Source organism: Lupinus angustifolius, chromosome LG20 (genome assembly GCF_001865875.1).
Source record: "Lupinus angustifolius cultivar Tanjil chromosome LG20, LupAngTanjil_v1.0, whole genome shotgun sequence".
NCBI classification, from domain to species: Eukaryota; Viridiplantae; Streptophyta; class Magnoliopsida; order Fabales; family Fabaceae; genus Lupinus; species Lupinus angustifolius.
Genome location: NC_032028.1, coordinates 3,653,867 through 3,669,893, shown reverse-complemented (window position 1 = coordinate 3,669,893; position 16,027 = coordinate 3,653,867). Strand labels below are relative to the sequence as shown.

The 16,027-nt window shown below is 35.0% G+C and overlaps 2 protein-coding genes and 1 long non-coding RNA gene across 7 annotated transcripts in view; 1 reads left to right on the top strand and 2 right to left on the bottom strand.

Annotated features, from left to right (window-relative positions):
• LOC109336227 overlaps nucleotides 1-1,377 on the bottom strand; it is an 11,865-nt gene extending 10,488 nt beyond the window's left edge. The window contains exon 1 of one of the 3 annotated variants that reach the window (XM_019572690.1): nucleotides 1,259-1,377. The gene's annotated coding sequence lies outside the window, so the exon portion shown is untranslated. The remainder of the gene's footprint in view (nucleotides 1-1,258) is intronic. The other 2 variants (XM_019572692.1, XM_019572689.1) reach the window with 2 other exon arrangements.
• Nucleotides 479-1,047, top strand: LOC109336228. Its single transcript, XR_002106315.1, has 2 exons — nucleotides 479-917; nucleotides 993-1,047. It is a non-coding gene; the product is annotated as an uncharacterized LOC109336228 (long non-coding RNA).
• On the bottom strand, nucleotides 3,455-15,834 carry LOC109336248 (tubulin-folding cofactor D). Of its 3 annotated transcripts, XM_019572725.1 has the most exons (18): nucleotides 15,376-15,834; nucleotides 14,454-14,495; nucleotides 13,948-14,276; nucleotides 13,453-13,555; nucleotides 13,011-13,187; nucleotides 12,141-12,326; nucleotides 11,657-11,773; nucleotides 11,386-11,490; nucleotides 10,715-10,885; nucleotides 10,427-10,642; nucleotides 7,753-7,951; nucleotides 6,697-6,902; nucleotides 6,353-6,577; nucleotides 5,695-6,267; nucleotides 5,336-5,605; nucleotides 4,467-4,511; nucleotides 3,994-4,179; nucleotides 3,455-3,820 (listed from the first exon to the last, which is right to left on the bottom strand). In XM_019572725.1, the coding sequence occupies exons 1-18, from the start codon at nucleotides 15,589-15,591 to the stop codon at nucleotides 3,533-3,535; spliced, it is 3,654 nt and encodes a 1,217-aa protein (XP_019428270.1). In that variant the 5' UTR covers nucleotides 15,592-15,834; the 3' UTR covers nucleotides 3,455-3,532. The 3 variants fall into 3 exon arrangements, with proteins under 3 accessions (XP_019428270.1, XP_019428269.1, XP_019428271.1); XM_019572724.1 differs by having other exon boundaries at nucleotides 13,948-14,495; XM_019572726.1 differs by lacking the exons at nucleotides 13,948-14,276; nucleotides 14,454-14,495 and having other exon boundaries at nucleotides 15,376-15,508.

Below are 16,027 nucleotides of genomic sequence, written 5' to 3'. Positions count from 1 at the left end.
GGAATAATAACCCCAGGACATAGCACTAGAAATAATCATTTGTCTCTCATTACCCTCACAAAAATTTGATGACCTCTCCAAACTGTTATTTATCAAACTCCCCGTCTGCCCATTTGGAAAAGCCAATTCCTCATGACTAGCAGCATATAACTCAAAGCTACTGTTTCCCGCCATAAGTTAATGATAACTGAACCAACACATATATATAGTATTGTCCATCATATTTTCTCTTATCACGTTAACAACAGTACAATAAGGGATCTCTTGAGGACATACCATTAAACCATAAACAAATAATAAGACACTTGGAATGCATTTGCAACAAGTCAATAATCATTAACTACGACCAATACACAAGGATGACTGAGCATGTACGGCTCAAGAAAGTGGCTGAAGGCTAATAGCAAGGGTGGCCCAGTGCATGAGGCTCCCACTTAGTGGGGTCTAGGGGGAGTAGGTGTATGCAGCCTTACCCTTGCAAGGGAGTAGGTGTATGCAGCCTTACCCTTGCAGGGGAGAGGCTTTTCCAGGTGAAGACTAATAGCAAGACAAACTCGATTGTTTATGACATGAAATCAATGTTTTAAATTTGGGACTATGATCACAATTGAGAATGTGACTTCAATGGAATTAGCAGATGTCACAGCCGCAATTTCCCACAATGGTCTGCAGTTACTGCAATGTAACCACAAATTAACCATGAATGGAACAAACATCACCACAGTACTGGAGCTGAGAAACCGCCAAGTTGTGCCAATACACAATAAATATACAAATAAAAGCCAAAAAAATATAAAACAATATAATAATGTTTCTTGTTTATACTCGACATAATACAAGTACAGAAAACATAGTAAACGATTGAATCAGTCTACTCACTACATAATTATAATGAATGAAAATTCCAATAACGCAGGGTACAGTGGTTCCTCTACACGTAAACAATAGTAGAATTGCAATTCCATCACTATACAAAACACATACTACTGAAGAAAAAAATGCCGTTATTGCCATTCAAGCTAGGGATAACGGAATTCAGGTGAAAGGGAAAAAATCAAAATTCAGAATTTTCAGCTGAAATAAAATTCAGCAGTATATAATCAAATAAGGATTGCAAGAATACTCACAATCACAAAATCACAATTCAATTTTATAAAAAAAAGTCAAATTAAAAGAAAATTTAGGGCACAACGAAATTCACAATTAGAGTGAAAAAGAGTAAAATTGAAAGTTGACATATGAGGGAGGAGTAAAGTACCTGCATTGACCAATGGAATTGTGAGTGATAGAGAAAGCGCAAAGAACGAAATTGAATTGAATTGAAGTGAATTAGGGTGGAGTCTTCTGAATACGTTGTCGTGGATTTTCTGTCCTGTAACTGTAGGAGAGAGATAATATATGTGGGTCCCGCATAACATTTTGGGTTAACCCAATGTTTCACTCTCATTGTACGGCCCAGTTAGGTTTATTTTTTATGCATTTTATTATTATTATTTTAATATATAAAATAAAAATTACCATATCGATAAAGTTTTATACTTTTATATATTAAATTCTCTTTCTTTATAATTTTCCCTCTGCATACCAACAAGGCAACAGCAATAATAAATTTCTTTATTTTAAAATATTTTTTATTATTAATGGCATTTTATATGTTCCTTATTTGTATAAATGATTATTATACTATTACCCATTAAATGATTAAATGAACTGGTATGTGAAAAAACACGTGTTATATGATGAAATATTTAATGGGTAGGAATTATTATATTATTATTTATGAGAAAATATATCACAGATGATGGCAAAAAAAAAACAAATTGAACACCAAAAGATGCTCTCGCAATCAATTTATAAAACACACAAGAGATTAAAATCTCAAAAAAATGGTAGTTATTAATTATCAATAGACAATTTTTGAGAGTAAAAGGTTTAGTGAATAATAATGGTTATATCACATTTTTTAAATCAAAATATCTCCTCACTTTATTATTAATTTATCATTTAAGTGATAAAATGGGATGGCGTAACTAAAAAGGACATTATTACTATTATTATTATTATTATTATTATTATTATTATATATATATATATGAATAAGTTTGGATCATCAAAACATAATATACAAAATGAACAAAAAAAATTATTAAAATGCTTGATATATGCATAAAGCCCCATCAGTGTTTACAGAAATACTTAGATTATTTATAAACAAAATATTCACACCAACCATAGATTTGAAATTATAATCTTCTAAATTACGAGTCAATTTCTTACCTAGTGGACTAACCTTCATTTGTTAAATTCATCCATAGTGACATGATACATGTAAAAGTATTTGTAAGACCATTTAATGAAAAGTTAACTTTTAAAATAGCAATAATAAATCAAGTAAATGGGTAACATCATGCAAATTATAGTAGGAACTTTATAGCATGTTTGTTTGCAGTAGTAAATAAATCTCATAGCATGTTTTGTTCGCCATGGAAAATAAATTTGATGAAATATTTTCGTGTTAAATTTGATCTAGAATTAAGTCCTACCTTTTTTTTTGTAGAATATAAAATCAAAACTAAACAAAAAAACTATAATTAATTTAAAGCGTGTTAGGCCAAAAATGTGACAAAAAGGAACTTTAGAATGTTTTTTCTTATATTGTTTACAACATTCCTTCTTTTTATCTCAATCTAGATCCTCTAAATCAATGCATCTTACTGAATTCTTATATTTCTTTTGTGTATATCAAATTGATTTCTAGACAAATTATTACTAAAAAAATATAGTTTAATAATGGAATAAGGATTACATATCTCAAAAAATTTATATTCTCACATTTCAAATCAATCATATTATACAAGTAATAAAAAATAAATTATTTTATGTTTTTATGATTTTTTCAGGTGATTCTTGATACCGATGCAACTAAAGGGTATAATAGTAGACACAACAAAAATGGACCCCCTCCATTATATTAAGTAAACCATTTTCGTTACTCACATTAGTTGTCTTGTCTCCTGAGCCATTGGACCTCACTATCATATTACCATTCATTGTCTGTTTTAGGATCCAGTTACAATCACAATACCAAGAACTTAAGAATATAATAATATAATATAATAGTTATTTCTTCATTTCCATTTTCTATTATTGCTTCCATTCTTACCCGCTGGATTTTGTAGATGGGTATGCCATGCTTTAATGTACATTTATTTTTGTGGTATTTGATTGTTTAGTTCTTACTGCAGAAATCTAGTCAGAATACTGATACTGTTCCTATGCCAATGGTCCTAATAGATCAAGGATCAGATTCTGAAGCAACCATTATGCAACTTACAAACCAAATCATCACCATTCATTTCTTTCCTTTACCCCCATTTTCTTTCTTTTTTGAGCTAACATTAACGGCTTTACAGTTAATCCAGTAAATGCATAACACCCTTTAAGGACATGAGTATAATGCAAATGGAGTGAAAATTTCATATAAACCGTTAAAAAGATACATTATACAACAGAAAAAATGTATCAGCAAAAATCAGAACCCTGATGACTCAACTAATGAAGAATATGATGCATTTTCATCCAAGTTTGTAGGTTTCTTATTGTTGGTTTTCCTTGATGCATCACTATTCTTGCCAAGTGCCCCCGCGTCTAAACCTACAGTCTCATACAATTCTAGTCTTCGGTGTTTTGCTAAATCCGCGTCGCCATCCCAGCAACTCTCACAAATAATTTCAATTGCTTTATCAATCTTGTCTTCAGCCACGAGATCCCCATTTTGCAGGAGGACAAGGTAGGCTTGTTCAGCTGAAGCTTTTCGAATCTGGTCAACGACAGAGAAAATAAAATATGAGAAGCCACTAAGCATGCCACATAACTAAATTATGAAAGAGATTATCTTCTGAGAAAGTGATCATCTAATTGATTTCAAGCGTAAAAACAAGATGCCAAAATCGTGAGTCTCCGATCTTGTTAGGATGAAGATTTGAGAATCACCTTAGGGTACTGATGACCAAGAAAAGTAAGAAGTTGAGAAAAGGCCCTCGTGTTGATTGGTTCCAGTACCGATGCTATATAACCAAGTATCGCAATACCAGCATACAACTTAGAAAAGTCTCTTGATCCCTTCAATTCAATTGCCAGAGAATCCAGAACACCAGCACAAAAATTTGGAGTATGAACCTGAAAATATCATTTATTAACCAAATGTTTTCTCACGAAACCTTTGTGTGAGGGAATATATAGATAGAACCGAAAACTTCTCACAACTTATATTTTTAAACATTAGAAATGGCTAATATAATGTTGCAAGCCAGCATATTAGGAATTAGTTACAAGGAGGAGATTCATATACCAACAGTGAGTTGCTTGACCGCTAATTAAATGCAGAAAACGAAACATGGAGGAAAGGAATATTAGGACCTACTAACAAGAAAGGTGGAAAATAAAGAACAGAAAAGCAGGCTAACCTCCATGTCAAGGAATATCTTTTTGCTGAATAGAATCTCAATGGTCTGGAATACAGAATAAATTCATCAGTATATCAGAGATTTACAAATAATACTTGGTCGTCAGTGCAAATTGATTTATGTATATACAGTTCATAAAGGAGGAGGCATGCAACAAGTATTACATATACAACAAAAAGAAAATAAGGTCAAGTTTTATATGGACTAATTATTAAGGATTGATGCTAAAGAGAGCACTGATCAGGATTCTCTATGTTGGAAACATAAATTACTAGGAGTTCTTAGAATGGAGGTCCTTCACCTACAAACCATGGCGCAGTCTTTGCTTGTAGCTAAGAGAATATGGTGAACTATTGGGCTCATATGGGTAATCTCTGTTTATCCCAAGGTACACCAAACTCTCAGGATAGTCATATCTGCAACTTTCCTCTAGGTCTTGTGGCAGTTAGTGTAGTATATAGTATTTTGAACATATTGGCCTAGACCTGTATGAACTGTACTTCACTATTACTACACCTGGTTTATTAGAATAAATACGCTCCTTTCCTATAGACATCTACATAGAATTGAGTCATGACACCAGGGTCCTTCCTCCAAAAAAAAGCCTGACCAATAATTCATTACCAATATTGCTGTGACGCTAGTGATTGCAACTGGTTGAGTCACAGCAAAGGCTGATGATGACCCTGGGAGGATGGCCATAGAGGTTCGGTCTAGGGATTTGCATGCTAGGCTGTTGATTTCAAGTTTAGTTCCAGCACTGTTTTTAATTCCCCCGAGAAAGAAATAGGTATAAAATAGAATAAAATCTTCTGAAAGTTCACTTAAACAAAGCAAGGGTAATTCAGCATTCTTAAGAAACTTAATACCTTTAATGTGGGAATGATAACTCTGTTACATTTCTTGTATTGTTGGAGAACCCACACAATGTCAACAGATAGCATGTACTCTCGGGATTTGCTTGTATCAGGGTGTTGAGATTCAACCCCTTCTAGATAATCTAACAGTGCTGATAGTGATACCCTCTTCAAAGAATCTTGCAATCCACCAATAGATATAACTAAACCTGATAGTACCTCTTTGCTATAACAACCAAATTGAAGTAACTGCACAAAGCGTGGATAAGAGTAGGAAGGAACCTGCAATAGAACAGCATGGTTTTTCAACAACAAAAAAAGTGAAGAACCTATGCTACCAACCTTAACTTATGGAAGATCTACAAACTTACAGCCCATTTTACATTTGCTTCCTTAGGAATGATTTCTTCTAACTTTTCTCGGAAAGGTATGTATGGAATATAAATCATCTGGTTGTACAAAATTCTGTGGAGAACATTTGCTGCCGCTTCTCTCAGCTTATCCATCTTCTCCACTGCTTGCTTACAAATTCCTCCAACTAAACTAGTAGCCAGATGTTCATCAAATAATGAAAGCTCTTGGTTGTTCTTAAGTGTGTTATCAGTCAAAGGCTGTAAAAGGGATTCAGCTTCATATCCATCTGATTTTCCCCAGGAACCCAACTTGTCTATCTTACAGAGCATGTACGTACATTTTTCAAGGCCAACTAACGCAGCCTCACGAACCCAAGAACCTACATCGCCTCTGTTATCAACAGAATAGTCATCAAGAGCTTTAAATAAACTCATCATCACCTCATTCTTTATCAGACTAAAAAGAGAAAAGTCATTCTCAGTGAAAGGGGTAGCAGCATCTCCTCTTCCATTAATCAAAATTTCACACACTGATACGAGCCCCTTGACAGCATTTACTCGTGCTTCAGCGTCTCTCTCTTCTGCGTTTTCCTGTACATAGGAAAAAAAATCTATGAAAACAATCATTGAACCCAAGATGGTATAATAAAATAGCATTTAGAACTGCATAAAGCACCTCAATTTTACAACAGCCACAAAGCTTCAAAAGAACATTTCTCCACTGACTGGCTAAAAACTCATATGGCAATGCGCCTATTGCCAATGCAGATCCTCTCCTTACAGCTACATTAGGATCACTCAACATTTTGAGGTACTTCACTATCACATCATTTGTACCTTTATTATCTGAAGCATGTAGGTATGCTCGTACAAAGTGTTTCAAAGCTTTAACTGCAGCATTCTGTGCAGGAAAAGATTTCTCTCGTCAGATGTATAATACCCAAACAAAATGGAATTTACAGACGGCATTGACCATAAAATAAATGATAATATAAGTTGCTTGTATTGAAGGGATAGAACCTGTATCTGAGAATTAGGATGCCTCAAATTCTCATTAAGAGTATCATGTAAGCTTCTCTTTATCTTTTCGGGTAATGCCACTTTAGATACAGAGATACATTCAATAAATCGAGAGACAGCTGCACGCATTATCTCTCCTCCCTTTCCACGATAAAGTCGTGCTTTCTCAATAGCCGGAACAACACCAGCTATACTTTTTTGTTTATCTGTCAATGACAATATAAAAAGTGTCACGCTTCCAAAATCATCAATATTTTGAAAACTAATAGTGCCGATAAAGAGAGGTTTAACCATGAATATTAGTTGGGGCTTCCAGACTTGATTGAAACTTACTGTTTTGATCCTCAATCATATCGGCATGTATCTAATCCCTCAGTCCAAGACTTTTATTTATTTTCTTTTCATGTGAAGGAACGAAGTCAAATTATTCTAGAAATTTACTTTCGCTGGTTTCTTCCGGAAAGTACTTTATTTGAAAAGAATGATATTTTCTTTAGATCTCATGCAAAAAAACAACTGAGAAATGAACCAGCCAACTGGTCTGTGATAAATTTGCATAGCTCAGTAGTCACGAAATTCACTTAAATGTCAGATTGGAAAGCAGCAGCTTTACAAATCAAATAAAGTTCAGTGTGGACGAGAGTGTGTTGGAGCCACTAATCTGGGCAGTTAGGCTTCATGTTTCTGTATTTATATATGTAAGATAAGTCTCTAGGGTTACAAGTGTGTATTAGTGTAATCCCATGTTACATTCCAATAACACAGGCACGACAAAGACACTAACTAAAACAGAGCCAGTCTGGCCGATCAATGTTGTCTGTATGTATAAAAAGTGGTTTATCAAAGAACTTTAAAGTTCCAACAGCAGAAGAAACTATTTAGTTTCATAAAAAAAAATGGGGCAATCGTAATAAGAAAAATACATTACTATCAGAAGATATTCAATAACAACTGCCTCCTTTTTCCATTTTTACTGGTTTTGATAGAAGAAACCAGTTCCACTTCCATTTCAAATGGCATAATAAAAAATTCAAGAATAAAGTAGAAAGTATTAACCTAAGGGAAGAGCATAGTTGCACTGATGCAAAGCCAAAACAAGTTCCCCAGTTGCCAATGTTGCACCATGGCGCATGCATAAGTCAGTTGAAAGAGTACAAGGGATTAACTTTTCCATGACGGTGCTCGCAAAATATTGCAGGTCATATTTGACAAGAAAAGAAAGGGCCTCTGCAGCAAGTTCTCGCAAGCTTTTATCCTGAAGATGCATTTCTGAGTAACTTTTCTCAAAATTGATCAAGAAAATTGAGCAATAGTAAACAACAGAAGAATAACTATAAAATGTTAATGACTGCCAAAAAATGAAGAAAATTACAACAATAACAACACCAAAGCCTTAATCTCACTAGGTGAGGGCGTCTACATGAATCGAAAAACACTATAATGCTCTGTCATAAATCCTGTTCATTGACATCATTGATCTCTAATCTTTCTTAATAGTTTCGCCTATGATTTTTCTTGGTCTCCCTCTTCCTCTAGAAATTGAACTAACCTCCATTTGATCTGCTCTCCTTATTGGAACTTCTAACAGTCTCCTCCACACGTGTCCAAATCACCTAAGGTGCGACTCTACCATCTTTTATACAAAAGGAGCTACTCCAACTTTCTCTCGAATGCATTCATTTCTAATCCTATACTGTCTAGCTCATCCAACACAACATTCTCAACTCCGCTACATGAAGTTTGTTCTCTTGCTAACATTTTACCGCCCAACATCCAGTCTCATATAACACTGTGGGTCTTACAGATGTGCAGTAAAACTTCCCCTTAAGTTTGAGTGACATTTCTATCACATATGACATCTGAAACACTCCATCATTTCATCCACCAAAAAATAATCTACATGATACAAGGAATAATAAACTAGATAGAAAATTCTTGTTGTATGACTGCCGAGTAGAAGAAATTTCACATAGCTTCATATTCTAAACCAATATGCATGCACACACTGGGAAGTTCTAATCTCAGCCATCTCTCTTATATGCATGATTTCCCTATAAATTTTATTATTCCACTTGGTGCTCATAAAATCAGGCTAGAGTGATATAGATCTTCACTTAGAAAGTGATGTAAACCAAGGGGGGCAACCTATGATTTTTGGAGACCATGTTCTTGCAAAGAATTTATAGCATAGTTTGGTTTATTTTATTTGCATTATTCAAATAAATGAGATTGCATTCTCATGTAGTCTTAGGTTTAATTTCCTTCAAGTATTTTTAGTATTTAATTCATGTAATATGGGTTGGGACTTATTTGTAACATGGTCCATATTTCGTGACCAAGTAGTTCACTTAGGTTCAAGGGTAAGCCTTTCACGTGGCTAGGGCAAATGGAAGTCAATGCATGATCATTTCAAGGAAGGAGGCACGTAAGGAACTCTATCTATAAGGACAAACAAGGAGATAAGGCAATTCAGCTAACACTTTATCTCTAAGGCAAACAAGGAGATAAGGCATGGAGGGAAAACGAATTTAAAAGAAGATAGATTTGAATTTGAATTCAAGGGTATATGGCACACGTTTTCAAACTTGGAGATAAAGAGAAGATTATATGAAGATTAAAGAGAGATTAATCAATCTCCCAAAGATGCACACGGCTAGAAACAAGGAAAGAAGATAGGAAGCTCAATCTTTTAAGGTGCACAAGGCTATAAAATAGGGAATCCTAATCTCATCTCCAACCAACAACAAATCAGATTGGATTCAAATTAAATATGATTAGTTCCTCAAGATGAAGTCAAATTGATCAAGTCTCTTCCTTCTCCTCAACAAATTCGGCCAACCATCCACCAAAACCGAATTACACTCAAGACTAAGTCAAACAAGCAATTCAGCTCAACCAATTGATATTACTTAGGATTTTATTTTTATGTTTATTAGAAGATAATTTGATTTCTATCTTCTATTTTATCTATTCAGCCAAGGCAACTTTGCCTATTTATAGTTTGATCAAATCATTAATAAAGGTTAAGTTGAATTTTGAGTAAATTTGAATTGTTTTAGTTGAGAGCACTTCTCCTAAACCTAGGTTGGCCGTGGCCACCACCATACTTGTTCTTATCAAGCATCCTTGCTTGTGGCGAACCCCATAGCTTATCAAGCAGCATTGCTTGTGGCGCTCCTCACCTTCCATTCTTTTCCACCTTCACCTTCATCCTACAAACCATACACAAACCCTAGCCTAATTATACATCCCAAACCGAAGCCACATCTACCCCAAAATTACCCTAATTCCCCAAAACCGAATTCACACATTCACAAATCTAAGTTCAAGCTAAAACGATCCTTTAATTCAAAGGCAGCCCCAAGAGGTTGTCATCAAGTGGTCATCAGAGCTAGTTTTGGCTTGAAACCCAAGTCATGGCCAATGAGGCCAACCAAAGGACAAACATCTTCCTTTCTAGGTGTTTGGTCCAAGGAAACATCTGCCTATTAAGTATTGATGGTGGTTGTACCAACATGGCTAGTTCAAGGTTAGTTTCAAAACTAAACCTTGAGACTAAACCACATCCCACTCCTTACCAACTACAATGGTTAAGTGAGATTGGGGGGATTATTGTGAACCAGCAAGTGGAGGTTCCCTTTTCAATAGGGTAAACCATAATGCAAGTGCAATTACGGTCAACATGCAGGCAGAAGATTTAACAGCTATGAGAGATTAAATAAGAGCATACCCAGTGGCATATTTTTCTATCCACCAGGTCTTCCACAAATGGAAGAAGATATCCATCATACTGAGAAATGGAGACGGCAACTTGAAGATAAGAGTTTATTCGTGAAGAAAGTGAAAAATAATCTGCAGTGTTCACTATGTCAATGCCATGCGGATAATTCCCTTGTCTGCCAACGTTCTCCTGAAAAGCAGCGGCTGCTGCTCTTCTGCAGTTAACCTAAATATTTTAGGTTAGTTAATCATTTTAAAACAAATCATAACACGAAATTGGCATAAAAAATATAAGGACCTCACGGTCGTAGCATGCCACTGTTAGGAGGTGTGGGGCAAGCTCTTGTAAGATGTTCCTCATGTCCGTATGAAAATAAGCACGTCCAAATGCCCAACAGACAAATGCAGCAGCATCACGTACATGAGACCCAACACTGTGAGGACCTCTTCGAATATCATAATGTAATGCCTGATATAAAATAAAATTGCTTATTATTTCCACCATTATGTAGCAAGTATCTCTCAAGTAAGCGATCAACTTGAGTTTGCACAATGTGAAGAAATACAGGAAAATAAATCTCACTAACATTAAATGTAAGCGGCAAATAATACATCTAGTCAAATCAAAACAATGATTGGAAGTCTTTATCTAGCAAACTAGGAGATGGAGACTACCAACAATGAATCACCTCGCCAGGGATGATTCATAATTTCATATGCATTAAAAAAATGAGGATATTGTAGCCATAGAGTAAGGGAATAGTCCTCTTTTTACAGTACAAGATTCAGTCTATTTTTATCTTCTAGCCTTTCCTCTTTAGCCTTTTTTTTCTTAATCACACACATCAGGGACACACTTGTCAACTCTTTAAGATTCCCGGATACTAATCCCTCCTGTAAAGTACTACAACATGTCCCAAATCCTATATCTAGACCTACAGATATAGTTATATAAATTGTAAACACCACCTTTATAACAACAGGAACAACTTTGGGAAGACTAGCAGGCAAAAGCAGGCCTCTACGAGCTAGTTCAGCCAATGCTAAGCAGCCTCCATGCCATGAACCATCACCCTGAAAAAAAGTGTTACATGTGAGATAAAATAGTGGAATAGAAAAAATTGTTGACAAAGTAAAACTCTCATGAAATACATATATAAACCTAGGTTAATATAAATTCAACTAGTAAATTGTGGCAGTTAGATCAGAAACAATACCAACAAAATATTAAGCATCATACCTCACCAGGTGAAAACAGCTCCAAAACAGATGATAAAACCTCCTCAGAAAGAGAAGATGTCAAACATGAAGTTATGCGGCCAATACCTTTTGCAGCAGACCAACGGACAACAGTATCCTACAATCCAATGCCAACATTAAGTGGTTAACCAGTGATAATAAAACTAAGAGAGGGAGTAATAGGATGAAGATATAAAGATCAGCTTAAGGCTTCAACAATATTGGATTTATATGTCATTATAACTTATAAGAACTATTTCATGATTTATAAAAAGCAAAGCCCACAGAATTATTACAACTTTCAAAAGCTTACATTACAAAGTTCATTTGTACAAACCATTTACAAAGAAATAAAGTCATCCATTTCCATTCATCATTCACAAGCATCTACACATAATTTCATATTTTATATCATCTGATCTGAGCAAGTTGGCACATGAGGGAAACACAAATTTCACAATAAGAATATCACCCTTTAGATATACCATATCCCTCAAACCAGATAACAGCATCTCAATAATCTCTTCAACATTTTCTGGAACATCCATATCCTCATCTTCTGCCACATCTGTACTTTCATTTGAGTTGGAGGACACGTCATTCAGCGGAAAATTAGACTGATCCGTTGTACTGGACGTATTCAAAGAAATATTTAGTTTGGTGGTTCTTCCCTGCATGATAAGCATAGTACAGTTGTCAAAGGAAGAAAGTGGTGTCAGACATGAAGCTTCTGCAGTTGTGTATGACATATCAATAAATACACTATAGTCCTTACTGAAAAATCCTGCTAAATGAAGCTATAATACTAAAATATTTGGAACCCAGTCTGATAATACTGATGAGCAGAGGTTGGAGTACAAATTTATGTCACGGATACATTAGGTGTGATCAAGGGGTCATGCAACTTAAATCTAACACGTCCAAATTTCAAACTTAGTTCAACTACGTTAACTTGGGTCTTTAACATGATATAAATAATCATTTGTGGAAGCTTAACTTCCACGAGACTAATTATCTAGCACTGGACCACCACCAGATTTCCTAAGGGACCACTCAGTTCAGTTCTTCAAATTTTCCATTACCAAAAATGGCTTCAATTTCATCCACACAATTCTGTTTCAAGTTTAACATACAGTTATCGACTTGCATTTGATGTTTTTTCACTTGTCCACATGACATGCACTTCAGAATAATGCATATAACTATAGTTAAGTAATTATTGTGGCTATATGTCAGCTAAGAGTAAAGAATAAACACACTATGGATAAGAATACTTGCAAATAGATAAAAATTCAAGCGCCTTTGGGCATTTTAGATATGAGATCACAGCAAACATGGAAAAGAGAAAAGCCAACCGTATAATGCCATGAGGGTAAACGGTGAGGGAGGGAAATAAGCCCAATTCTTTGGGTAAACTTCATCAGATACTTGCGGAGCAAAGGGCTTCGAGCTGCATATGAGGAATTGTACAGTACAGAAGTGTCATTCCAAACAATAGGAATTACATCAAGCAAGAGATTCCGAGTACCAGCCTGCATTCACAATTTATGCTATAACAGTTAAAATCATCATAGGCAACAGACAGTTTTTCAGTTATGACTGTTATGATGAAAACAAAGGTAAACATACTAGGTCATCTCTTCGTGCAAAGTACATTTGATGAATTTAAATTATGACATTTAACTTTCTCATTTTTAGTTCTAAAAGGAAGCAAAATCTATTTGCATGAAAAGCTATTATAAATAAATTGAGAAAATATTTGCATGGGAATGTAAGCGGAAAAAAATAAAAACAAACCTTGAAAATAGCAGCCAGAGCTTCAACGGCACCAAGTAATTGGAAATGATTGAGCGCATCTTCAGTTGCAGAAGACATGACCTCATGTGTCCACTCAACAAAACTGAAGCAATTGGAAAAGTCAGTTTATGCAGATATGCAGAAACAGTAGGGAGGATTCATTTTTTTAGTTTTTAGCATGATGATAAGTGCAACAAAAACTCCTATACTAGTTATAACACAACTGCAAACATGAATAAAAGTCCAAACATGTCTGAACCGACAACACATAATTGTTGTACTAGTAAGTAGTGAAACTTACAATGAATACATTTTTAAGAGATTTAACAAAACAACTTTTTATAGTAAACAAGAACCAGAAAACGGAGAATTAATTAATAATTGAAAAATATTATTTACACCCGTGACACACAACATGAGATGAGATGGTATTCAAGGTAAGCAGAGAGAAAGTTAACTGAACATCAAATCAGTCATAAAAATAATTAAATAAACCTCATAAAGGCCTTCGGCATATCTGGGCGAGTAAGTAGCCTTGAGAGGACTAGTCCAGCCATGGTACGCATGGGCCCAGAAGTTGAGAGATAATCCTTACATAACTCTATTATTCTTAACACAAGAGGTGCAAGCTCAAACTCAACGAGACTTTCTTTGTTGGCAATACTAGTATCGACAGTGGAGATGTCAAAAGGAACCAATACAAGTATATAAAGCCACAATAGCATCACACACTTCGCTTCCATTTCTCCTGTGCTTTCATGCCTCAACGATGACACTGAACTTGTGTGATGACACTTCTCCAAGAGAGATACAGCAAGTTCCAGATCAGAAACTTGATGTGGAAAGAACTTAATCACAGCTTTGTATCCGCAAACTGTGACTAATGAATAGATAATGATGCATATTGGCCTGATTACTTCAAGTATTGCATCTGAATCTACCCCAAGTTCAATTGTTCTCGAACGAAAAATGTACATCAGTGGAGAAACTATACTTTCCAGGTAAGGTTCTAGAAGTTGACCTTGCTCTTGATACTTGTCCATCTGCATATAGTGAACAAAATACAACTCTCACAATAAGCGAAACACACATTTTGCCAAAAACACAAAACATTTTACACGGCATTGTTAAGATCTGCGGTTCAAAGTTGAGCAGCATCCAGTATGGTTCAGAAATGAGTTTTTAAAGCCATGTAAATTATGGTACATTAAGTTATTTACTTGTAGTATCACACAAATTATACCTCACGTCAGTGTCCATAATGCAACAACAAATTGAAGGAATGAAGCCAATTCCAATTGAGCGTCATTTCTATCCAAAGATTAAGCATTCAACGTGCAATCAGCCTAAAAGGGTGTAACCCGCAAACCCCATATACCCAAAATAAAATGTTTCATCCACAAAGGGGGCGTTTGAAGAACTTGTAGTCCACAGAGAGTTTATTTTGAATATTATCATATATACACTTAAAATGTTTCCAATAACTTCTGAAAATGTCTAGTTTATTTCAATAAGTTTGTCAAAGAAGTTTACGCAATAAGCTTAAAAACTTGTAGGAAGGTGCTCTCATGTAGTGTTTAGGTAAATAGTTTAACTAAGCAAGCACTTATTCAATAAACCTTTTTAAGACTAAGTTAAAAATGGCTTATCTTAGCTTATCTGATAAATTTATCAGAATGTGCTAACAATAACATATAGAAAGTTCATAAACTATTTTGATATTTTCATAAGCTTCTCTGCATAGGCCAAAAAAACTCTCTATAAATTCTTCCAAATGTTTACTGTGTTTTATTGAATAAGCATAATTTTTTCAACACAAACCACACATAGTTACTGATACTGAGTGGCATAAAAAATTATTAATAAATTTCCAGCATATAACAAAAAGTAAAGTAAATAAAAGATAATAGAAAAAGAGAGTACAATGGATCTGATTTTGTGAACAGATGAAGGATCAGTGACACGACCATTTGAAACGATGTCGTCAAGGAGTGATTTGACCAACTTCCACTCTTGCATGAAGTACTTATGCAGAACCCTCTCTTTAGATTCATATTCATCATCTTCTTCATTCACAACAACAACATCCAAAGCCTCTTCCTCATTCTTACTTTTCACTGTCTCTTGATTTGGTTCCATTATCTCTGTTGTAACACAATGCACTGGTGTTTGGGACTTCTTTTTTTGTGAGAAAGGTTTGTATTTTTGTGGGATCTTTAGGGAAAAAATGCGATTTTTATGTGAGGAAAATTAATTAAATATCTCCGCCGATGAGAATTAGCTTCACTGGGATGGTAATGTGAAAAAGTTCACAGTGATGAAGGTGTCCACATTGATATGGTTATGGGTTCGGGTCCTGCTCTGAAAGTCGGGTCAGGGTCGATATGTGGGCAGAAGTATATATGGGTAAAGTGTGGAAACATACTAGAGTATTTTAATGGTGGAAACAGGTCAGGTCAGGCTTTGCCTTAAACAGGTCCAGCCTATATAGCACATAGGAGCCTGGGCTTGGCATGTTAGCCTGTTTAAAAAAAATTCAAAGTCTAGGCCTGACCTGTTTAAAAGTCTGGTCTGT

Coding starts and splice junctions, on each gene's coding strand:
- LOC109336248 (XM_019572724.1), bottom strand. CDS start 15,591: ATGGAACCAAATCAAGAGACAGTGAAAAGTAAGAATGAGGAAGAGGCT. Junction 14,496..15,375: donor TTCACAAAATCAGATCCATT/GTACTCTCTTTT, acceptor CACTATATGCAG/ATGGACAAGTATCAAGAGCA. Junction 12,327..13,010: donor TACCCTCATGGCATTATACG/GTTGGCTTTTCT, acceptor CTTATCATGCAG/GGAAGAACCACCAAACTAAA.